This window comes from Anomaloglossus baeobatrachus, chromosome 1 (genome assembly GCF_048569485.1).
Source record: "Anomaloglossus baeobatrachus isolate aAnoBae1 chromosome 1, aAnoBae1.hap1, whole genome shotgun sequence".
Taxonomy (NCBI): domain Eukaryota; kingdom Metazoa; phylum Chordata; class Amphibia; order Anura; family Aromobatidae; genus Anomaloglossus; species Anomaloglossus baeobatrachus.
In genome coordinates, this window is record NC_134353.1 from 188,881,201 (window position 1) to 188,906,175 (window position 24,975).

Consider the following 24,975-nt stretch of genomic DNA (forward strand, 5'->3'; position numbering starts at 1 on the left):
GATCTTCGCCCCATAACAGCAGCATGTCATGACCACATTTTTTGCTTAAAATTGTATTTTCTTATTTTCCTTGTCTAAAACCAGGATGCGCCTTATAGTCCGGTGCATCTTATAGTCCGAAAAATACGGTAAATGACATTTTCTGCACAAAAATGTTGTTTTAGCTCCAAATTTTATGTTTTCCCAAGGGTAACATGAGAATAATAAAATGTGTTGTGCAATTTCTCCTGAGAACACAAATAAGCCATATGTGATGAGAAACTATTGTTTGGACACATAGCAGGGCTTGGATGGGAAGGAGCACCATTGGACTTTTGCAACTCAAAAATTGGCTGTAATCATTAGCCGACGCCATGTCACGTTTAGAGAGCCCTTGATGTTCCTAAACAGTAGAAACTCCCCAAAGCTAACCCATACTGCAAACTACACCTCTCAAAAAATTAATCTTGGGGTGTAGTGAGCAACTTTAACCCTCAGGTGAGTCACAGAATTTTATAACATTGGGCTGTGAACATAAAAAAATACCATATTTTGTACTTAAATGTTGCTTAGGTCCAAAGTTTTAAAATTCAAAAAGGTTTCTTGGAGAAAATGGACCAAATAATTTGTTAAACAATTTCTCCTGAGTTTGTCAATACCCAATATGTAGTAGAAAACTACTTTTAAGCCACAGTGCAAAGCTCAGAATGGAAGGCGTGCCATATTGGAGTTCAGATTTTGTTGGGTTGGTGTCAGTGTGCCATGTAGCAATGGCAGAACCTCTGACATGCTAGAATGCAGATTCCCTCACAATTGACCCCATTTTAAAAACTACACCAATTAATTTCTCAGGGGGGTGCAATGAGCATTTTTACACCACAGGTGTGTCACAAAATGTTATACTACTGAGCAATGAAGAAACAGTAATTAAATTTTTATAAAAAAAACAAATGTTAACCTCAGATTAGCAATTGTCACAAGGGGAATAGGGATAGTGACCCCATAGTGTGTTACACAATTTCTCCTCAAAGTGGCAGTACTGTTTGGCCACATCACAATGCTTGGGATTGAAGGACTGCCATTTGACTTTTGGAGCACAGATTTTCCCAGAATAGTTTGCAAACTTCATTTGCAGAGCCCCTACTTGCCAGAACAGCAGAAGCCCCCTCAAATGACCACATTTTAGAAATTACACTCCTCTGGGAATTCATCTATGTGTGTAATGGCAATTTAGTCTCTGGAAAACACCCATGGAGTCAAATGCAATGAATGTTCCAGGTTGCAGAATTAAAAATTGAAAATAAGCCCTTGTACTGCACAGTATATTATAGTACCCTTACATTGTACCTAGCTCATGCATTACATTAATCAGCCTCTTGTCACTACAGCAATGCCACAGATGTGGACGTTAACTGTGGTTTAGGCACATTGAGGTACTCAGAAAGGGAGAGGGTGGAATTTCAATTTAGAAGTCCAGAGTTTGTTGTATTTCTGATTGGAGGAACCATAGCACTTTTCCAGAGTATTTGTGCTACCAGTAATTTGAAAGCCCCCTATATGTCTGTTAACAGATAACGGACCTGAGTGGGGACTTGTATTTTTGTGGGTTAAGTTGAATGCTATTGATGGCAATTTGAGGTACAGAGCACTTAGGGGCACTTTGCACACTGCGACATCGCAGGTGCGATGTCGGTGGGGTCAAATTGAAAATGACGCACTTCCGGCATCGCATGCGACATCGCAGTGTGTAAAGGCTGGATGATACGATTAACGAGCGCAAAAGCGTCGTAATCGTATCATCGGTACAGCGTCGGCGTAATCCATAATTACGCTGACGCAATGGTCCGATGTTGTTCCTCGCTCCTGCGGCAGCACACATCGCTGTGTGTGAAGTCGCAGGAGCGAGGAACGTCTCCTACCGGCCTCACTGCGGCTTCCGTAGGATATGCGGATAGAAGGAGGTGGGCAGGATGTTTACATCCTGCTCATCTCCGCCCCTCCGCTCTGATTGGCCGCCTGCCGTGTGACGTCGCAGTGACGCCGCATGACCCGCCCCCTTAACAAGGAGGCGGGTCGCCGGCCACAGGGACGTCGCATGGCAGGTGAGTGTGTGTGTGAAGCTGGCGTAGCGATAACTTTCGCTACGCCAGCTATCACCACATATCGCTGCTGCGACGGGGGCGGGCACTATCGCACTCGGCATCGCAGCATCGGCCTGCGATGTCGTAGTGTGCAAAGCCCGCCTTAGATTTGCATTTCCATCTGCATCTCCAAATTACATGATTCAAGTGAAACCCCTGATGGATACATGCACTATAATGAAGCAGCAGAGTTACTCATGACTTCATTTGGCCTTTGTTCAGCTATGTTATTATTTTCAAAGGTTCACAAAATAATTGTTGGCTCCACTTTTTGCACGTCTCAAAAGACACTTAAAAAGATGGACACCGCTGGACCATAAACTAGACAGGAGTTCAAAGTGACTCCCTCAGGCTCATTACAGGGAATTTTCCATTGGGAATTTTGTCTGAATCATTTTTTCAGAGATTTACATGTAATCCCTAGTGTAAGCACTTAGTCTAAAGGCAGGATAAATGTGAGCTGAGCATGAGCCGAGCCTTAAGGGGGCTTTACACGCAACAACATCGCTAACGAGATGTCGTTGGGGTCACAGAATTCATGACGCACATCCAGCCTCGTTAGCGAGGTTGTTGCATGTGAAATGCAGGAAAGACCGTTAACGATCAAAAATACTCACCTAATCGTTGATCGTTGACACATCGTTCTAACCCCAAATATTGTTGCTGTTGTTCGTCGACGCAGGTTGTTCGTCGTTCCTGCGGTAGCACACATCGCTATGTGTGACACTGCAGGAATGACGAACAACATCGTACCTGCGGCCGCCGGCAATGAGGAAGGAAGGAGGTGGGTGGGATATTCCGGCCGCTCATCTCTGCCCCTCTGCTTCTATTGGGCGACCACTTAGTGACGCCACTGTGACGCCGAACGAACCTCCCCCATAAAGGAGAGATTGTTCGGCGGCCACAGCGACGTCGGTGAAGAGGTAATTGTGTGTGACGCTGCCGTAGCGATATTGTTTGCTACGGCAGCGATCACCAGGTGACGCGCCACCAACGTGGGCGGGTGCTATCGCTCACGACATCGCTAGCGATGTTGCAGCTTGTAAAGCCTGCTTTACTGCGATCTTTGGGAAACAGAATAAACAAATCAAGACAGTTGAGTTTATTTCTATTTTTACACCGTTCACTTTACAGTATAAGATATAAGGCGGCTTTATTTCTCAGGACAGTACAATTACAATTACAGCAATGCCAGATTTACATAGTTTACATAGGTTTGGCTGCTGTCACACTAAAAAGCGCTATTTTACAAAATAAATAAACAATCAAGTCCCTGACGTCACCGCAAACACAGTCGAAAAAGGCCAAAAACTGCCAAGGGACGAGCAGTGCAGTTAATACCCCTGGAAGTTAATTATCGGACCCGGAAGCAGAAGCGGCCAGGAGACAGCGGGTCTGCAGGACGCGTCTCGTGAGCGGTAAGTATAATCATAATGTTTTTTACTAATGTGCTTTTTTTTTTACAGCCCCTGGACCCCAACTGGACCCGAACTGTAACACCAGCTTCCCAGGAAAACTCGTGTTTGGGATTGTGTACACAAATACTGTTTTCTGTATGGACCCCCTTTTTTTTCCCTTTTTTAATTAATCCTGCCATGGAACTTTAACGTTTGTTACTCTCATGATTGGAATAATCCATTGCAATGGACAAGCATTGCAATGGATTATACCTGTCAGTTTTACAATGACAGAAGCTTTTTAGACCTTTCTCATTGCATGGTCTAAGAGGCTTGCTGTAGCTTGCTAACCCAGAGGTCATCCTGATGTCATTTATAGCTGATAGGGTTTATAGCCGATGATAATACTGGGTACTATATGTATGAGAGTCGGGCAATGATCAAACGGGATACCTTCCCTGCTTGCTTGCAGACCCTTTATGTGGAGGAAAGGGTGTCATTCATGCACCTGTGGTGTTGCAAAGGGTAGTAGGCAATTGGGTAACCTGGCCTGCCATTAAAAAGGAGGTAGGAGGAAGCCAAGGAAGAACGGCAAAGCTGGCGACTCAGTAGGACCCTGTCTGTCAGATGCAGGGAGACCCTCACTATGAAGTGCCTGTAGCTCCATCCCCAAGGGGTGCCTATGGCCCGAATTTCCATGTGGCCAAACAGGAGTACCAGCAACTAGCAATTACCATGAAGGTTACCGGGAACCATATGACACACCTATTTTATATCGGTTCTAACATTCTCTGAGAGGATCATAGTCAGTGTGAATACTCAGACCAGCCACGGAAATGGACCAGGCCCCCATCCACTAGATGCCGTGAGGCCTGGAAAAAGAAGGCAGCCTGAACTGGACTGATGCCCCCTATCTTTTCCATTGTTGTCCGATAGCCAAGTTGAAAAAGGGGCTAGTTCCAGAGCCTTTTTGTAAATGAAGGAAACAGGGCCACTCAGACTGCCATCCAGACCTTCTATTGGGCAGCATGCCATGTTGGCCGGAAGAACATTTTAAAGGGCAGGGGAAATTGCCCTTGTGGCCAGACATGCCTGTTTTTTAGGGTTGTGTGTTGTTTTCTTCCCCTCAAACTTTTGCGCTTGTGTGATGCCCCGGACTAGCCAGGTAGTCACAGACAGGCCCTTGCACAAACACCCGTCCCCCTAAAAAGGTAACAGCAGTCAACCTAAAAACTTTGGTCACCCCTCTCGGGCCTTGACGTTCACATCAGGGGGCGGAGCCAGGTGGTTGGCGACGCCCACCGAGGAGTTCGGATAGCCCGAGGCGGGGAAAACAGAAGCAGATGAGTTTTGGAGGTGAAAGAGAGAGGAGTATTGAGGAGTAAACGTCTGACAGGGGTCTGGGTCTTGGCCTGGACACCCTTTGGCCAAGAGGCAGACGGTGGTCGCCGCCTGCAGGAGCCGGGAAGACGGCCTGGTGGAACCGTAAGGGACCGGGACAGGGTAGTGACCCGCCGGTACCAAACCGGGGAACCAACTGGAAACCAGAGCACAGAGGGGGGTACTCAGCCCCTGAAATGAGTTCCCGAATCTACCGGACTAAGTTAATTCACTGATTGAGGTCTGGACTTTAGGTCTTTTCTCAACCAAGTCCTGTCTGAAGACAACAGCCCAACGAGGGGGATAGAAAGCCACCGCTCAGGCAGAGAGATCCCACGGGCCAGCATCTGCGGGCAAACAGGCTCTCCGACACAAGCACAGATGGGGAGCGGACTCCCATCGCTGAAGCGCAGGCAGTCCACAGCTACAAAACAAGGTGCAGGAGAATGGCGGGGACCACCAAACAGGGTGGGGGACCAGACACAGATGGCTGCGGGCACCAACCACCATCTTTTTGGTTTACCAGAGACTCCGGTGTATCTGTCAGAGTGAGTACAACTGTGCCCTCGGGCCGCGCACCGCCCTGCACCACACCAATCCGTCCGCACCCTCACAACCGAGCCCCGGGACTATCAACCCCATACCCACAGAGGCGTCAACACCTGGCTGCGCAACACCGTCCCCGGGGGCCTAGTAAACCGCAGAGGTGGTGTCTACATTCACCACAACCTGTGAGTGGTGTCACGAACTTAACCCAAACCACGGCCCCGGCCATAAACCTACCTACCAACCCCCTATATAGTGCCAGAATCCTTTCAGAGCGACGTGACCCCGGGTCCGGAGGCGCTCGAGCCACCCACCGACGAGCCCGGATCCGAGCGGCTCGGCTGCAGCCGAGTGCGGGGCGGTATACTTGCTGCACCCTGCTCTACTGGATTTGGAGGACTTTGAGCCTTCTAGGCTTTAGGAGGATACCACCTCAGACAAGGACTTGCCCCTTGCAGCTATCAGGAACTGTACTCCTATCTTCCATTTGAAGTTTGTCCCATGGACTTTGCTCATTTACACCCTGCCCCTAAGAATTTTGCCCTAATCAACCCCTGAGAGACTGTGTTCAGTTTCATGAATCTTGAGTGGAGGGAGGGTGAAAGGATGACCCTATATACCGGCTGGATCAGGATGTGTTTTATTCTTTCAAGATGAATAGTTATAAAGACTGTACCATCACCATTGCTGCAGGTAGGAAACATGGACAAAATCACATGGTGGTCTTCATTACAGTGTATGGTGAAGGACTGTGATCTCGGATTGGAAAGTTAACTGTTTGCCAATGGTCATGTTTTTAGAACACATACTTTGTTGTGCCGGAGAGTTTGTCTGGTCAGCCTGAAGTAAGAAAATGGGGAGACCTTGGAGAAGAAAAGAGTTTATAGAGATTTTAGGTCGGATTTGTTGCTTGATTTTATTGTGTTGCAGATTTTTGCATGGCCAAAGACACCTACGGTTAATGAGGGGAAAAAAGTAGGAAAGTGAACTGTGACCTACTTTGATGGTATGTGCCCACAATCATTAATAGCAGTATTTTGGACGCAACATATTCCTGTTCTGTCCAAAACCCTGCATTGTACAGTAGAAGCATGGTTGATGAGATTTATGGAAATCCCTTTAAGGACCCTACTTCTCTTCGGCGCAGCATAACTTAACATGCAGCATGGCTCTAAGAGGCACAACATTTCAAGTTATGCTGCACAGATGAGTGTTCTCCGCAAGGAGAATAGACTAAGGGGCACTTTGCACACTACGACATCACAAGCCGATGCTGCGATGCCGTGCGATAGTCCCCCCCCTGTCACAGCTGCGATATCATGGTGATGGCTGCCATAGTGAACATTATCTCTACGGCAGCTTCACATGCACTTACCTGCCCTGCGACGTCGCTCTGGCCGGAAAACTGCCTCCTTATTAAGGGGGCAGGTCGTGCGGCGTCACAGCGATGTCACACGGCAGTCGGCCAATAGAAGCGGAGGGGCGGAGATGAGCGGGACGTAAACATCCTGCCCACCTCCTTCCTTCCGCATACCCGGCGTGAGCCGCAGGACACAGGTAGGAGATGGTCCTCGCTCCTGCGGCTTCACACACAGCGATGTGTGCTGCCGCAGGAACAAGGAACAACATCGTAACATCGGTATTTCCAAATTCATGGAAATGCCGGACCCTACACCAATGATATGATAACGACGCTTTTGCGCTCGTTAATCGTATCAAAAAGGATTTACACACTACGATATCGACTGCCACGCCGGATGTGCGTCACTTTCGATTTGACCCCACAGACATCGCAGCTGCGATGTCGTAGTGTGCAAAGTGCCCCTAAAAGTCTGCACCATGCCAAACCCTGATCATGGGCATGCACAGCTGCAGTCTCCTGTGGAGAACACTCGCGGCCCCACAAGACATGCTTTTATTCTAAAGCCACTGCTAGACTGTCAGACTATAAGTCATCTGCTTGCAGAAAAATGCAATGCACTGAGGATGAAGGGGCAACTGAACTAGGAAGCTACCAAAACAAGTTATTTACCTTCCATACTTATGGAAATATGATGAAGACAAACTTGCTTGGAGTCTAATGGACTCCACAAGACTAGTTAAGGGTGCATATACTGTTGTGGCCACCTTTCACCCCCCTCCGATCTCCTCTGGTCCTTCTTCGGTCTCCCCCGTTACCTCCTGCAGCGTCAATCCCCCACAACCACTCCTTCTTCTTGTCTTCAGAAGAAATGCTGGCCACATGTGCAGAGCAGCTCTTAGCCGGCTCCCTGTGAACAGTGATGTTACTGCAGTTCACACTGCTGTGCTGTGGACCAGGGGAGCGTGAGTGCAATCAAGTCACTGCACCAACACTTCTCCCATATAGGGTCTGCACTTCCAGAAAATAGGGTAAACATTCCTTGAGCATGCCCCCCATATGCTAGAACACAGAGTCATCATGGGATTCCAAAATGGATTACAGAGGACCAGATTTTTTTTTTATTTCAATAAATTGTCGTGTATCTAATAGACACCATGGCATCACTAACCCCAGAGCTTGATGCCAGGGGACATTACAGCTGGTATTAACCCCATATATTAACCCATTTGCCACTGCACCAGGGCAATGGGATGAGCAGGGGTGAAGTGCCAGGATTGGCGCATCTACTGGGTGTGCCACTTCTGTGGCAACTGCTGCCTGCTACTTTTAGGCAGGGAAGGGCCAATAACCATGGACCTTCCCACACTAAGAATACCAGACTGCAGCTGTCAGCTTCAAATTTGCTGGTAATCCAGTTTGGGGGGACCCCACTCTTTTATTATTTATAAATAATTATAAAAGACAGCCTGAGGTGCCTTCCAAATTGGAACACCAGTCAAGGTAAAGCTGCCAGCTGTGGTTTTCAGGCTGCAGCCATCTGCTTTACCCTACCTGACTATCAAAAATAGGGGGGAACCCACGTTGTTTTTTTTTCAATTATTTATTTATGTTTTTGCTAAGCACATGGCTAAACACACTTTATTGCCACATTAAAGTCACTAAAGAGTGCCAGCTTAGAATATGCAGAGACGTGGTACATTATATATGTGTTTTACATCTGCCTGTCTATCTATGTATCTATCTATGTATCTATCTATCTTTCCATCCATCTATCCATCCTAGCTTTTTAGGCTGTGTGCCTGCAATAAGGGTTTCAAGCGTTTTGGATGCTGTGTTTTTGCTGTATCCAAACAACTGTGTTGTGCAATACAAGCGCAGTGGAAGGATTTTTAGAAATATCCTGTCCACTGTGCTTAGTTTCTCAACCGCATAAACTGACATCTGGCCCTGCAGAATGTCAATTTATGCTACGGAGACGAGAGTTTTCCGTGTGGAGACTAGAGTTAAAGTCATCAGTGGCCAGAACCTGGATTGTGATCACGGGCAGCTGCGTTCTTCCATGTACAACACTCAGATCTCCACAGACTAAGTGTCACCGGATCGTGGTCACATAACCTAAAAAGCTACCTAGTTGAAGTAACAATTTTGTGGTAAAAAATTATTTTTTTATTTTCATGGCTCAACGTTATAAAATTCTGTGAAGCCCCTTGGGGTTCAAAGTTCTTAAGAAACATCTAAATAAATTCATTGAGGAGTCTAATTTCCAAATTAGGGTTACTTGTGGGGGGTTTCTGCTATTTAGGTACCTTAGAGGCCTTACAAATTCAACATAGTACCCGCAATCTTTTTCAGCCAAATTTACTTTCCAAAATTCAAATATTGCTCCTTCAGTTCCAAGCCCTCCAATTTATTCAAACAGAAATTTCTGACTACATTTGGGGTATCATTGCGCTCATAAGAAAGTGGGTAACAATCCGTGGGGTCCACTTTTTGGCATTACCTCTTGATAAAATGAGAAATTTGGTGCTAAAGCAACACTTTTGTTAAAAAAATGAAAATTTTCAATATGACGGCCTAATGTTATCAAATTATGTGAATTATTATCTGTGGGTTAAAAATGTTCACTATACCCCTAGATAAAATCCTTGACGGGTCTAGTGTCCAAAATGGGGTCACTTGTGGGAGGATTCTGCTGTTTAGGTATTTTAGGGGCCCTGCAAATGCAACATGGTGCTCACAATCTACCATATTTCAGCCAAATTTGTGTTCCAAAATTCAAATATTGCTCCTTCTGTTCCGAGCTTTGCCATTTGTCCAAACAGAGATTTTTACCACATGTGGGGTATCAGCATGCGCAGAAAAAATTGGGTAACAAATTTTGGGTTTTCACAGCTAAAAGCAAAAATTATAGTCCTAAATTTATATTTATCCTAAACCACAATAAGTCACAAAAAATCAATCTCAGAATCACCAGGGTCCGTTGAAGCTTTCCTGAGTTATAACCTGAGAATATGACACTGGTCAGAATCGCAAAAAATGGCCTGGTCATTAAGTACAAAATTGGCTTCATCCTTAAGTGGTTAAAAAAAACCCCTCTTTAATAGGGATGTGCGGACTCGTAGACGTTTGAGTTCGTCGGTTTTAGTTAAAAGTTAGAAATAGGGGGCTGCAAAAGGAAGCAAAATGGAGGTAAGAGCCAGACAATTGCCCTGCAAACAGATATTGATAGGAAATAAATAAAATAAAAATTACGTTGGATCCCAATTATTTTTGATAACCAGCATAAGTAAAGCAGACAACTATGGGCTATGGCTCTCAGCTGTCTGCTTTACCGTGGCTGATTATCAAAAAGAGAGACCTCCTTTTACGCGGAGGATGTTTAGAGCCAAAACTTTTACACGCTCTAACGTCTCTCGAGGTCCTCCGGGCAGTTGGTAAAGCCACAGATGGACAGGCAGTCGGAAAGCACAGCTTTGGAGACAAAAATAAAAAATAAAAAACCCAATCGGCTGTGTTTGCAGCACACACCAAAAACAGGACCTCTCCTTTTGGCTGCACAGAGAGTCCTGAGGGTAAATGTCTGTGGTCGTAGGGGGCACACCAGGAAAGCAGGCACAACTCAGTTAGCTCCACTGAGCTGCTGCAGAAGGACTGGAATGGTGGAGGGAAGCAGGGTGACTAGCCCTACCATACCTCACCACATGATCTTGGTGTGACTGGTACCGGATGCCTAACCCTGCCTACCGCTTCCAGTATAACACACAGCACTGTCACAAGCACTACAGAGCTGTACTGGTGCTGTGACTGCAATATGGCTGCACTGCTCTGCTACAGCTACAAAGCCAGAATGATGCACACGCAGCCATGTGCATCATCCAGGATCTTTTGTAGACTAAGCCCTGCCCCAAGCCAAGCAACAGATGACAATGGCGCTGGCATCTTCCAATGTGGGACTGCCACGTCACCAAAGACGTAATCGACGACCAATCAGCGGCTGCCATGTCACCAATTACATCATCGAGGCCCAATCAGTGGATGCCTCATCACTAGTGATGTCAGTGACGGCCAGTCAGTGGCCACTGTGTCACTAGTGACGTCATGCGCAGTATCGTAAATCCTTCACCTAGAGCCTGGAGAGGCAGGGGAAACCTGGTAGGGCAATACATGGATTTATTCTGAACACAGAAAGATCTTGGACACCTGACGTCTACCAGTCAAGTGCCTGGAGCGGCGGACAGCTAGTGCAGGAGAGCCAGCAGGCACCACAGCAGGGGATGATGGCAGAGCAGGGGCGGTTCGAGGCTCGAGAGAACCGCGAACTGTAACACCTCCACATTGTTTTTGTAAATTATTAATTTAAATAATTTTAAAACATGGAGTGAGGTCCCCCCTATTTTTGATAACCTGACAAGGTAAAGCAGACAGCTGGAGGTGGGTATTATAAGGCTGGGAAGGCCTATGGTTATTTGACAGTTCTCTGCCTAAGAATAGATAGCAGGCAGCCACCCCTGAAGTGCAGCATCCAATTGATGTGTTAATTCTATTGCTTTGCCTGACTCTTCCTGATTGCCCTGGTGTGGTACAGTAGCAATTGGGGTAATACTTTTGGTTTTATGTCAGCTGTGATTTGATGGCTAGCATTATTCCCATGGTTAGTAATGGAATGGAGTGTATCAAACACCCACATTACCAACCTGCAAGTTTACAGTTAAAAGACACATACACAGAAAAAAATAGTTTACTTTTTGAATAAACATGCTCCTCGACTCCATCGTTCACCAATTTATTAATTATAAAGAAATATTTGAAGCTCGGACTTAATCCAATTATGTAATATCCCACGATAAGGTTCCATACGTCTCTTCCAATCAGCGATAGGCATCAAATTTTTCACTAGAAGGAAAAATTACATGCCAGCCACTGACTGCAAGTGACTTATGGTCACTGCTTTACCTAAGTTACTTATCAGAAATAGAGGCGATCCAACATCTTTTTTGACAAAATATGTTTATTTTGCTGACAACAGTATACAGGCATCTTCCCCATGCAATAAAGATTGTTGATTGGCTTTGCTGCAGCCTTTGAAAAAAACTGTATTGGCATATGACCAGCACCAAAAGTCGGACACAGACTTTTTTAAAAGTCCGTGTTCGAGTTCAAACCCCAGACACCTGGTGTCTGGTACAAACTCCGAACTTGATAGTGGGGTTTGTACATCCCTACTAGGGATGAGTGGACCCATGGAAGTTCGGGTTCACCTGGTACAGCAAACTTAAGATAAAGTTCAGTTTGTGATCCAGGCTTGGCCAGAGCTTGATACCGGAGCTCTAATCCCATTAGAAGACATTGATTGTGCAATTTGACTCTCTGCCCACATACAGCGAGCCATAAAGAGAGCATTTCTGGAGATGGGAGGATAGGGTTTTGTTTTTTTAGACACATTATCAGAAAATGTTGTTTTTACATGCAGTGATAGCCATAGAGCCGTTCAGAGACTGCAAACAACTCTCACTGGGCCAAACACTGAATGTATCCAAGCACCCCAATGCTTGATCAATTAGTTAGCATACGTACAGCATCTGAACTCTGAACTTAGACATTAAGTGTTTTCTAAAATTTTGTGTTCTGTATGAAACCTGAACTTTACAGTTTGGGTTCGTTCATCTCTAATCCCTACTATTTACAACTTTGTCACGCTTTTCCAAAATGCTACATTGGTAATCCTGTTATCTCCTAGGCATGATACTTCCGGCTTAGTCTTCACTGGATCAAATGCCCTCAATTATTTTAATGTTTATGGTACTGCGAAAAAATTTACAAGGGTGGTGAACTTATGAAAAAATATTCAATTCTACCAAGGATTTTTGGGTTTTGTTTTTAAATAATTCAGTCTGTGGTAAAAATGCCAGAATCAAACTAATATAGTTTTTTTTTTTTTTTCATTTTAATTGAGATTTATACTTAAAACTGTGATAATGGGAAGTAAAACTTTAGCTTATAGCCCTACCTTCATTTAGATAATGCTCATTGTACTGACGACTTCTACATAAAAAGCTTCCACGAGCAATATTGTTCAATAAAATAAAGTGGGCTCAGTAGTTAAATATGCTTAATCAGTCATAAGCTGTACCACTTTGTTATCTTGAAACCTAGTTTTCTCTCAAATTACTGCTCAGAACAAGCTTCATTCATTTCATTTTTAACCAAATGCTGAAGAACTATACTCACGTACTGTAATCTTAACTAACCAGTCTTGCTTCTGTCTTCTGTTGCACCAAGAAAGGTCTCATCTTTATACTTTTTTCTTTTATAACTCTTTGATGTCCTAAATTCTTTTTACCTATCTCTTCCGTGTAGAGTTTCTAAGACTGAATATTCTTCAAACATCTCTTTCAATTTAGAAAACCCAGTTGAAAATATATTTTACTGAAAAGTCCTTCTTTAAATTATCGATTCTTACCCAACTCCTCAAAATGTACTTTATCTGCCCAGCTTGCACTTTTAATGACTAGATTTCTACTTTGTTTCTGAATTTTGCTTTTCACCTTGTGTTATTTTACAATACATACACAGTACTGGCAATGCTAATACTTGGCAAATACCTTCATCAAAACTGAATATAGTTACTCTGCTTTTAAACTTATTTCACAAATATAATATGGTATATATTTATATATATATATATATATATATATATATATATATAATAAAATAATATAATAGATTTAACCAGATGTAAATTTTCTTACGTTTACACTGACTAATTTTGCAAATAAATTTAAAAGAGAGGTAAATAGATAAGTATGGAAATAACTGTTTACAATAGTGAAAAAGATTGGTGTGAGAAAGTATAATAAGAATTCTGCTGTAACAGTAAACTGTGTTTAACCCCTTAACGAACGAGGGCGGTGATATTATGTCCTAGCTGTCATAGTGTCAATCCTCGTGGACTGCTGCAAGCAGCCTGTGGCGATCAGCGCACATGTCAGCTGGTTTGTACAGCTGACGTGTGCCTGCCAGGCACGAGTGGAATCGCATTCCACCCATGCCTTTTAATTCCTTAAATGGCTCTGTCAGTATGCGACAGTGCTATTATAATTCCAATCTCACTAAAACTTTACTTACAGGCCGATACCGGAAGTCACGTGATGTGATCACGCTGATTCGATGGTTTTTGTGGTAGCACAGGGTCATGTGATGACTACTGTAGCTCAAATGACTCAGGCCCTGTAAAAAACAGCCAAGTGCTGGCTGTTACAATAGATAATTATTTCTCCCGGTCTGAGCAGTGCTGCTTTGATCGGGAGAAGTGATTGAGTGATCAGACAGCTGATCCTTATAGCCCCCTAGGGGTACTAGTAAAATAAAAAAAAGTTTAAAAAAATGTTTTGATAAATTTTAAAAACTAAAAAACTAAACTAAAAAAACCTAAAAGTTCAAATCACCCCCCCCCTTTCGCCCCGTTGAAAATGTAAGGATTAAAAAATGAAAAATATACACATATTTGGTATTGCTGTGTTCAGAAATGTCTGAGCTATCAAAATATAAAATCAATTAATCTGATTGGTATACTGTGTAGCGGCAAAACAATTCCTAACACCAAAATTAAGTTTTTTGGTCGTCACAAATTTTGCGCAAAATGTAATAACAGATGATCAAAATGTAGCATGTGCGCAAAAATGGTACTTTTAAAAATGTTAGCTCGAGGTGCAAAAAATAAGCCATCACTGAGGTATAGATTCTGAAAAATGAAAACACTACGGGTCGTAGAAAATGGCGCAACACGTATGCCACTTTCTTCAGACAAACTTCTGATTTTTTAAACCCCTTAGGTAAAAGTAAACCTATTCATGTTTGGTGTCTACAAACTCACATGAACGTCAGGCATCACACTGACATGTCAGTTTTACTATATAGGGCACATAGTGAATAAAATATCTCAAAAAACACCGTGCAATCACACCTTTTTTTAGCAATTTTTACGCATTTGGAATTTTTTTGCCGTTTTTCAATACACTATATGGTAAAGCTCATGGTTTCATTTAAAAGAACAACTTGTTCTGCAAAAAAACAAGCCCTCAAATGATTATATTGACTGAAAAATAAAAAAGTTACGTTTCTTGGAAGAAGAATGGCAAAATAAATGGAAAGCACAAAATCGGCTGGCCGTGAAGGGGTTAAAGGTCCGGAACTGTGTAAAGTAAAGACCAACAAATCAGATAAAAAATTAGCTTAACCCATCAGTCTTATACTAATTAGATCACGTGACCTGACTGTCTCATGTATTATTGATATTCTGGTCCTGAGGAAGAGGTTTCATACTTTGAAACGCATAGACCTATGGAATAAAAGAGTTATTAATTAATCAACAATTCTACATCTTTTTCTGGCGGATTTCACGGCACTAACCCCTTCTCTCCTACTGCTTTGAAGACTCATCCATGTGGGGCCGCGGCAGCCGCCTTTATCTCATGCTATCTGTGGTGGTTGTGACCCTTCACAATCACATTTGGTGAGTGTATATTATTATACATTGCTCGTCTATTTATCTGGTAAGAGCCTATCAGCACTTCTGTTTTCTAGCTTTATTAGTGTAGTTGTTTTTACACAGATATAGCTCTATTCATTGCTTTTTAGAAGGTTTGAAGCTGACGAGCAAAAGGGTAACAATGTTTAAACTTTTGACTTTCAGGCTCCACATTTCACCATCCACTAGAGCTTCAAACATGACATTACCGTCAATTTATATACATTCATCATTACTGTCCCATATATAATTTTGACTTTCAACTATTTGGCATATGATGAGTTACAGATATTCTTGTCATTGTTCACAGTTAACTGCATTGTTAATGTTTTGCTCCTGGAGGTGGACAAATCTTTTTCTTCCTGTATACTACAAATTACAACCTGGTCTTACATTTCCTCACAGCTCAGTGTGTTATTAGGTTGATTTCCAAAAAATATAATAAATTTAATAAATAAATATAGTAATAATAATAATAAAAAAAATAATAATAATTATAATTATAATAATAATAAAAATAATAATACAAAAATATAAATATATATAAAAATAAAAAATATATAAAAATATAACTCATTGCATCTTTCACACAAACAGTAATAATATATTTTAAAACTCTTAAAAAGACCAGACTTTCTTACAGATTATTTATTTTATACTGTTAATGCAGTAGCCAAAAAATAAAGAACACACCAAATTATCAGTACAGGAGATTGGCCATTATTTTGCATTGAATTTTCTTATAGACCGATCTGGCCACAATAGATAAAAAAAAGTAATGAGGCTAAAGCCTGCATTACAACCTGCAATGAATTGTGCGATCGCATTTGCGATCGCACCCGCCCCCATCGTTTGTGTGGCACGGGCAATTTGATGCCCGTGTCGCACAATCCTGTAACCCCCATCACACGTACTTACCTTCCAAACGACCTCGCTGTGGGCGGCAAACATCTTCTTCCTGAAGGGGAAGGGACGTTCGGCGTCACAGCGGCCGGCCAATAGAAGCGGAGGGGCGGAGATGAGCGGGACGTAAACATCCCTCCTGCCTCCTTCTTTCAGCATTGCCGGCAGCCGCAGGTAAGATGCAGTTCATCGTTCCCGGGGTGTCACACGGAGCGATGTGTGCTGCCTCGGGAACAATGAACAACCGGACATTCGATTTTTAGAAAATGAGCGACGTGTCAGCGATGAATGAGAAGGTGAGTATTTCTGCTCGTTCAAAGCTGTTACATACTACGATACTACGATATCACTAATGATACTGGATGTGCGTCAATTATGACATGACCCCGACGACATCTCGTTAGATATATCGTAGCGTGTAAAGCCCGCTTAAAATCAAAAAGTATTCCATTATTAAAGGACCTTTGGTTCTCCTTCTTAGGTTGTCCTCCAACTAAGGGTAATTACTTATAATCCCATTTTAAAGTTATGTACATTTTTTGCTTATTATATAATGCTTTGTGTCATTAAAGCAAGTTGAGTTTTAGTTAAAAAAAAAATTAGATATTGATTGGCAGGTAATTACTAGACTTCTAAAAGTCAGGCAAATTGTATGGATTTAATTTATTGCTCAGCTGCTTCTCTCTTCTACACACTGATGCCTACTCCAAGATATATTAATCTTTGCTACAAATGAAACTCAAGACCTGTCATATACCAGATGTTCCAGATGTTAGAAAACTAAGCAAGATTGGACAGTATGACACCTACTGTATTGCGTTTCTGTATTCAGGTCTTTTTTTTTTTCTGTAGTGTCTCAAAAGATAAATAAGTAATTTAACTATATGTTTTTTGATGAAAAATATGACCAAGTTGTAGAATAAAAACAGTTTAAAGGGGATATATAACTTATAAATATAGATTGTAGCAGAGAAGAAAGGGAAAGCAAGCTCAAGGGAAAATTATAGCGATTGTAGATGCTGCAAAGACATTTGAAAATATCCCTTGGCCCTGGCTGTTTGTGGTATTTGATAAAATGTGCTGAAAGGGAAATATATTAAATTTTAAAATTTATATATACAAAGGCAAAGGCACAGGTGGATACATATATTATTACATTAAACAATGTTTTTACTTATGGCATATGATTAGTCCCTTGTTGTTCAATATCAATATCAAAGTCCCATAAACTTTTTTTTTCTTTTAAATAAAAAGGGGGATTAGGTCAAATGCATGCAGGTTAAAAAGTTGCTTAGAATTATAGGGAAACCTGTCAATCAGGTGATGCAGCACTCTGTACGCTTTCTGCTTGACACCTATCACTACAGGACCCTCTATATCTCTTTTTACTACACCACACAATCACACTCCCCTGATGACTGAGGTAGAAGCACAATGAGAGGGATTTTGGGAGGTTATTATTACAAGAATCAGTACACTAGTTAGGGCAGGAGTTATCACATAGAGCATGACAGGGATATTAGATGGTACTAATTTTTTTTGTTTCTTGCTCTTGACACCTATGATGCTCCATAGATCATAGTATGATTTCATGAGATTTGGGTGAGACCTAACCTGTTTATTATGAGCATGGCTATTATATTGCACTTTATCTGTATTCTTGATGTGTACCATATATTTTTGGCCTATATAACTTATGACTTTGATTGCCATCAATCTATGCAGCTTTCTAATTTGTGTGCATTTGGGCAAATTGCCATATTTTTTATATATATTTAATTAAAAGTTAGATTTTATTTAATTATCTCCTTTCTGCATTATGGCAAAATTACTGTTTCTGTTCATTACTAGGGAAGAGTGGACCTGTGGAAGTTTGGGTTCACTGGGTTCAGCCTGACATAAGTTAAAAGTTTGGATCAGAATCCGGACTTGAACCAAACTTGACCTCAGATATCGAACCACATATAAGCCAATGAGGACCCAGACTTTAGTCCTGTAAAATAGATGTAAAATGGTATTGGTAAGGGCTTGGGGCTGTATAAAACAAAATGGGGGTAAAAGCAGGATAATTGCCCTGCAAACAAATGTAGATAGGGAATAAATTGAAAACAATGATGTGTGCCCCCCCCATTTTGTTTATAACCAAAGCAAGTAAAGCAGACAACTGTGCATCCTTCAAGCTGTCTGCTTTACCTTAGCTGGTTATCAAAAATGGGGCTTTTATTATCAGGCTGGAAAAGCCCATGATTAGGGGTCTTTCCTTATTAGTTCCTAGACTAAAAATAGCAGCAAGCAGCCACCGAAGAATTGAAGCATCCATTGGATATGCCAATTCTGGTGCTTTACTCAACTATCAGATCCCCTGATACTAACCTGGCAAGTGTACAGTTAAAAAACACACACACACACAAAAAAAATTGTTTATTTGAAAAAAGGCTCCCCCACACTCCATAATTCGCCAATTTATTAACTGAAAAAAAAATCCTCAACATTCCAATATAATCCAATGGTGGATTGTCCCACAACGAACTCGTCCCACAATATCCCACGAGTGTGAGAAATTCTGGGTCTAATGGATGCATCACCTCTGGGGAGGCTGTGGGCTGCTATTTTTAGGCTGGGAAGAGAAGAAACAACCATAGCGCCTTCCCACCTTGCTAATACCAGCCCCCAGATGTGTGTTTTATCTTAGCTGGTTATCAAAACTAGGGGGACCCCACATCATTATTTTAAATTAAATAAATTATTTAAACAAGATATTTTCCCCATGCTTCCAGAAGCCCCTCCCACAAGTTTGATTGGCTTGATGTGCACTTTTTGCATACCATACGGTTAAGCTGCTCCCACAACAGCTCAATAGGGTTGAGATCTGGTGACTGGGCTGGCCACTCCATTTCGGATAGAATACCAGCAGCCTGCTTCTTCCTTAAATAGTTCATGCATAATTTGGGGGTGAGCTTTGGGTCATTGTCCTGTTGTAGGATGAAATTGGCTCCAATCAAGCGCTGTCCATAGGTACTGCATGGCGTTGCAAATGGAGTGATAGCCTTCCTTATCAAAATCCCTTTTACATTGTACAAATCTCCCACTTTACCAGCACCAAAGCAACCCCAGACCATCACATTACCTCCACCATGCTTGACAGATGGCATCAGGCACTCTTCCAGCATCTTTTCAGATGTTCTGCGTCTCACAAATGTTCTGTGTGATCCAAACACCTGAAACTTTAATTAGTCTGTCCATAATACTTTTTCCAATATTTCTCTGTCCAATGTCTGTGTTATTTTGCCTATGATAAAAATTACAGACCTCTCCACTCTTGGTAGATGGGAAAACTTGCAAATTGGCAGTGTATCAAATACTTATTTTGCCTACTGTAAATTTTGTGTGTACAACTTTTTAAGGAGTTGGATTTGATTAGGAAGCATTTCTCTTTAAAAACAATAAAAATAATCAATGGCCATACTTTGCAATGGGAGCCATAAGAATTGGTAAACCATGCCTTTTGGCTTCAGCCATTTGCAAGTCAAAATGGGAGCAACCAGGCAAGCAAATAATTAGGAAAGTCAGAGGCCCTTGCCAATTTTTTAAATGGGCAAATCGCCTCCCCCAATAACCTCTTATTGACATTTGACATGCTGGTTTGCCCAATGTTGCGTACCACACATACACAGTGTATGCCCGCTACCTCCTCTGACATCTTCTTGCTTATCACTATTGGAACTTCTCACACTGATCCACGCTTTGAGACCACAAAGTATGCAAAGCAGGGAGCACAGCAGAATAGCCCAATGCTGACTTGAACATTTGTTCTTTTTCCTGCTATGCCTGTGATTGCAGCTGCCATGGCCTTAGTTCTGGCCATTCAATCAGGTGAATATCTTACAGAATATTTCATATTTATCTTCAATTACATTTTTTCATTCAATGTTTTTGTAATTATGTCGTGTAACACAGTATGATTTAGTCTTGGTAATAACTATATTCTTAAATAAAAAAAAAATCATTCTTAAGATCTTTTATTTTCCCCCCTAGCAAATGGGAGTGAAGTGCACATCAGCAATGTGCGCTATGAAGACACCGGTGCGTACACTTGTATCGCCAAGAATGCAGCTGGAGTGGATGAAGATATTTCTTCCCTCTTTGTGGAAGATTCAGCCAGAAAGACACGTATGTAACACTTTACCCATTATTACATTTTATATAGGGATTTTAAGCATGTAAACTTTTGAAGTCCATTTACTGCCTACGACACTAGTACAATGATTCATTCATTTATAGCTCCAGTGACAATCATATTTTATCTCTAAAGAAGAAACATTTATTTATTCCTGTTATTGTTATAATTAGAGCTATTATTTACTTTTCATTGTAACTTTGTATTCTTTATCTACTGATGCCTATCTATTTTGCGGAAAAAAGGTGTATGTATATCTAAGCACTAATGTTTTAACCACTTAATTAAGAGTTGCTTTGCTGATATACGGTTAGTACAGTCTCCTTTAAGGTACCGTCACACATAACGAGATCGCTAGCAAGATCGCTGCTGTGTCACGGTTTCTGTGACGCAGTTATGTGTGACACCTACCAGCGATCAGGGCCCTGCTGTGAGATCGCTAGTCGTTGCAGAATGGTTTAGGCCATTTTCTTCAAAGGCGATGTCCTGCTGGGCAGGACACATCGCTGTGTTTGACACTGTGTGACAGGGTCACAGTGACTGCTGAGATCGTTATACAGGTCACTACTGTGACCTGTATCGTTCCTGCGTTGCTGGTAAGATCTGACTGTGTAACATCTCACCAGCTACCTCCTAGCGATTTACCAGCGATCCCTATCAGGTCGCATCGTTTTCGGGATCGCTGGTAAGTCGTTGTGTGTGACTGGGCCTTGAGACTGCACAGCTCTGTATGAATACCTTACTGAAATGTAGGCTGGATGATTTTTACATAAATCACACATAAGTATGCAGTCTTTGAAAACAAATTAAAAAAAACGATGCTGTATAAATGAAAACATTTTAACCCCTTCACCCAGGCTATTTTTCTTTTTTTTTCTCCTCTTCCTCCAATAGTCATAAAGTTTTTATTTTTCTGTCGATATAGCCATATGATGGCTCGTTTTTGCAGAAGGAGTTGCACTTTTTATTGACACCATTCAATTTACCACATAGTGTACTGGAAAATGGAAAAAAAATCTAAGTGCAGTGAAATTGTAAAAAAAAGTGCAATTTTACAATGTTATTATTATTATTATTATTATTTATCATGTTCACTATATGGTACAACTGACATGGCAATACCATTCCCCCAATTTGTCAAAAAATGAATTTAGCTTTGTCTCTATTTTCAGAGACCCATAGCGTGATCTGGGGCTGTTTGAGGACTTATTTTTTTGCGCCCTGAGCTGACATTTTTACTGATTTAATTTTGGGGTGGATACAATGTTCTCATCACCTCTTATTGCATTTTATTACAATATTGTGGCATCTCAAAAAAGCATAATTCTGGCAATTTGTTTTTTTATATTATGTTGTTTACAGATTAGATTAATTTACTTTATATTTTGGTAGATTGAACATTTCTGAATACCCCAATAACAAATATTGATTAATTGTTGTATTGATTTTTTTTAATGGGGCACAAGGGGATGATTTAAACTTTTGTGGTTTAAGATTTTTTTTAAACTTTTTTTACTTTGTACTGTATTTACTAGTCCCCTTAGTGGACTTGATGTTGCAATCATTCAATTCCCTTTGCTATACAGAGCACAGCATCAGCACTGCTCTGCATAGCAAAAATCATGATCCATGGGCCAGTTCTCACAGGAGAATCATGGTGACAGGTAAGGGGGTCATCAGCTGATGCAAAGCTGTAATGATAACCCATCAGTGCCCAGAGACCATACGTTGGAGCGCTGATGGGTGGGATCAGTGACACGTGTCCTGTTAGCGCGAGTTAAATGCCCCTGTTAGAGACTGACAATCGTATTTAACTGGTTAACAGCCACGGGTCAATCTCAGGTCCATCCATGGCTGTTAGAGACACTTGACGCCTGATTAAATTAGTCATGAAGTTCAGGGAAAGATGTGGTCTGAGCGTCTGAACCCACATCAAAGGCAAGGACATGGCTGATGATAAATATTTGTCATTTGTCATGAAGGTGTAAATTATGTCTGTTGAACCATAATATAATATAAGTAATAAATATAGCCATGATAGTACTCTACACATGTCATCATACTGATGTATATACAATATCATCATGTGGTGATTTACAGTATGAGGGCCACATCTATAACTTGAGTTATTTGCTAAGTGTGTAATATTCAGTACTAACAATCGATACATGTTTATATTGCATGAGTATCATAATTAGAGATGAGCGAACCGGTCGCGGTTCGGCTCGAGGTCGGTTAGCCGAACGGAGGTCCCGTTCGAGTTCGGTTCGTCGAACGTTCGACGAACCGAACTCGAACCGCATAGGAAACAATGGCAGGCAATCAGAAACACATAAAAACACCTAGAAAACACCCTCAAAGGTGTCCAAAAGGTGACAAACAACTCACAACACAACACAAACACATGGGACAGTGACAAGAACAAATTCTCATGCGAAAACAAAAGAGCGTAACGAGGAAAAAGAGGACGAGACACAGATATAGGCATGGCACGCCCTTCTAAAATCATGTAAAACACCGCAAGGTGACTCCAAGCGGAGTCTCCCTTTTTTCCAAAAATTGGGCCACACAGACACCCACCCCTTCAGTGGCAGCACTTGTGCCCCAGTTGTACACTTCACAGCTAGATTTGCATCAAACACATTCAAAAATACTCCATTCTTAACCGTCCCCAGGATGACACCGTGGTGGGTAGCAAAGTCTTTGCTGAACCATGACTTGTTCATCTTGGCTCCTTTTAAAAAACAATGTACGTAAGGGTTACTCCAAGCGGAGTCTCCCTTTTTTTCCAAAAATTGTGCCCCACACACACCCACCCATTCATTCAGTGGCAGCACTTGTGCCCTAGTTGTACACTTCACAGCTAGATTTGCATCAAGCACATTCAAAAATACGCCATAATTAACCGTCCCCAGGATGACACCGGGGTAGGTAGCAAAGTCTTTCCTGATCCCAGCTCTGTTCATCTTGGATCATTTTTAAAAAACACAGCAAGCAAGGGTTACTCCAAGCGGAGTCTCCCTTTTTTCAAAAAATTGGGCCACACAGACACCCCATCAGTGGCAGCACTTGTGCCCTAGTTGCAAACAGGATGTTTTGATTTGCATCAAGCACATTCAAAAATACGCCATTCTTAACCGTCCCCAGGATGACACCGGGGTAGGTAGCAAAGTCTTTGCTGAACCATGACTTGTTCATCTTGGCTCCTTTTAAAAAACAATGTAAGAAAGGGTTACTCCAAGCGGAGTCTCCCTTTTTTCCAAAAATTGGGCCCCACACACACCCACCCGTTCAGTGGCAGCAGTTGTGTCCCAGTTGTAGTCCGTGTGAAAAAGACCTCGCCTCACCTCGCGTAGGTGCTCTGGAGAAAACAGTCAATAAAAGTGGGGTAACTCTGGCACACTACTATTTCCCATAAAGATCATGGAGACATAGAAAATTGAAGAAAAATCTTTTTTCTTTATTTTTGCTCGTGAAAAAAGTGAAAAGGTGAAACAGTGCTATACAAAAGTCCGCCACGACGTTTCGGCCACTTGGCCTTCCTCAGGTCGGACAAGCTTATATTAGAATTTAGTGTGGTATAGAGACGCCATAAGCGGGCATGGCGTAAAATTAAGGGGTGTGAATGCACGTATTTCTCCTCAAAGGATGCCATGAAGATGTTTGCGTAGGGGGGCGCGACGTTAGAACCCATCGCGGTCCCCCTACGCTGGACATAAAACTGATCTTGGAATAGGAAGTAGTTCTCAAGAATGATCTTAAGTAGATCGATACAGAAACTTCTGTTTTCAGCCGGAAGAGTGGTGAATTGATCAAGAAACCAATGTATCGCCTGTAGGCCATCAGTGTGATTAATACTGGTGTATAGTGAATCAACGTCCAATGTCACAAGAAGTGATGTACAGGGAACCTGGTGCAAATCCATCAATAACTCTAAGAAGTGAGATGTGTCCTTAAGATACGAGGGAGTTAAAGGGACAAATGGTGAAAGAATTTTCTCTATAGTCTTGGCTAAGGGTGAGAGAATAGAATCAGTAGAGGCCACTATGGGTCTGCCGGGGGGACGGGTGAGATTTTTATGTATTTTGGGCAAAGTGTAGAACACTGGGGTGATGGGGTGGGGGTTGTTGAGGAAGTCCTTCAATTTGTGGTCTATGACACCGCGTTCAAAGTAATCCTGGGTTGTGGTTCTAATAAGGGAAGCAATCCCTGGGGTTGGATCGTGGGGAACGGGTTCATAGGTGGACCTGTCTGATAGTTGACTCATGATCTCAGAAATGTAATATTGTCGGTCTAGAATAACAATTGCTCCGCCCTTATCGGCTGGTTTGATTATAATGGTCTGATTCTCCTTGAGGTTATGTAGGGCTCTTGACTCATCTACTGATAAGTTGTTTTTAATCTGCAATTCGCCTGCCTGGATTCGTCCATTTAAGGTTCCAATGTCCTGGGAGACTAATGAGACAAAAGTCTCCACTGGGTGATATGTCCTAGGTGGCATATAAGAGCTATGTGTTCTTAATTGTAAGGTTTTTAATGAAAAGCAGGATGAGGATGATGAC

General features: G+C 42.1%; 1 protein-coding gene across 2 annotated transcripts in view; it reads left to right on the forward strand.

The window, feature by feature from the left end:
- FSTL5 (follistatin like 5) overlaps positions 1 to 24,975 on the forward strand; it is a 1,179,512-nt gene that overhangs the window by 943,703 nt on the left and 210,834 nt on the right. For both annotated transcript variants that reach the window (XM_075347385.1, XM_075347392.1), the window contains exon 10: positions 20,272 to 20,406. In XM_075347385.1, the coding sequence (XP_075203500.1) occupies positions 20,272 to 20,406 (135 nt within the window). The remainder of the gene's footprint in view (positions 1 to 20,271; positions 20,407 to 24,975) is intronic.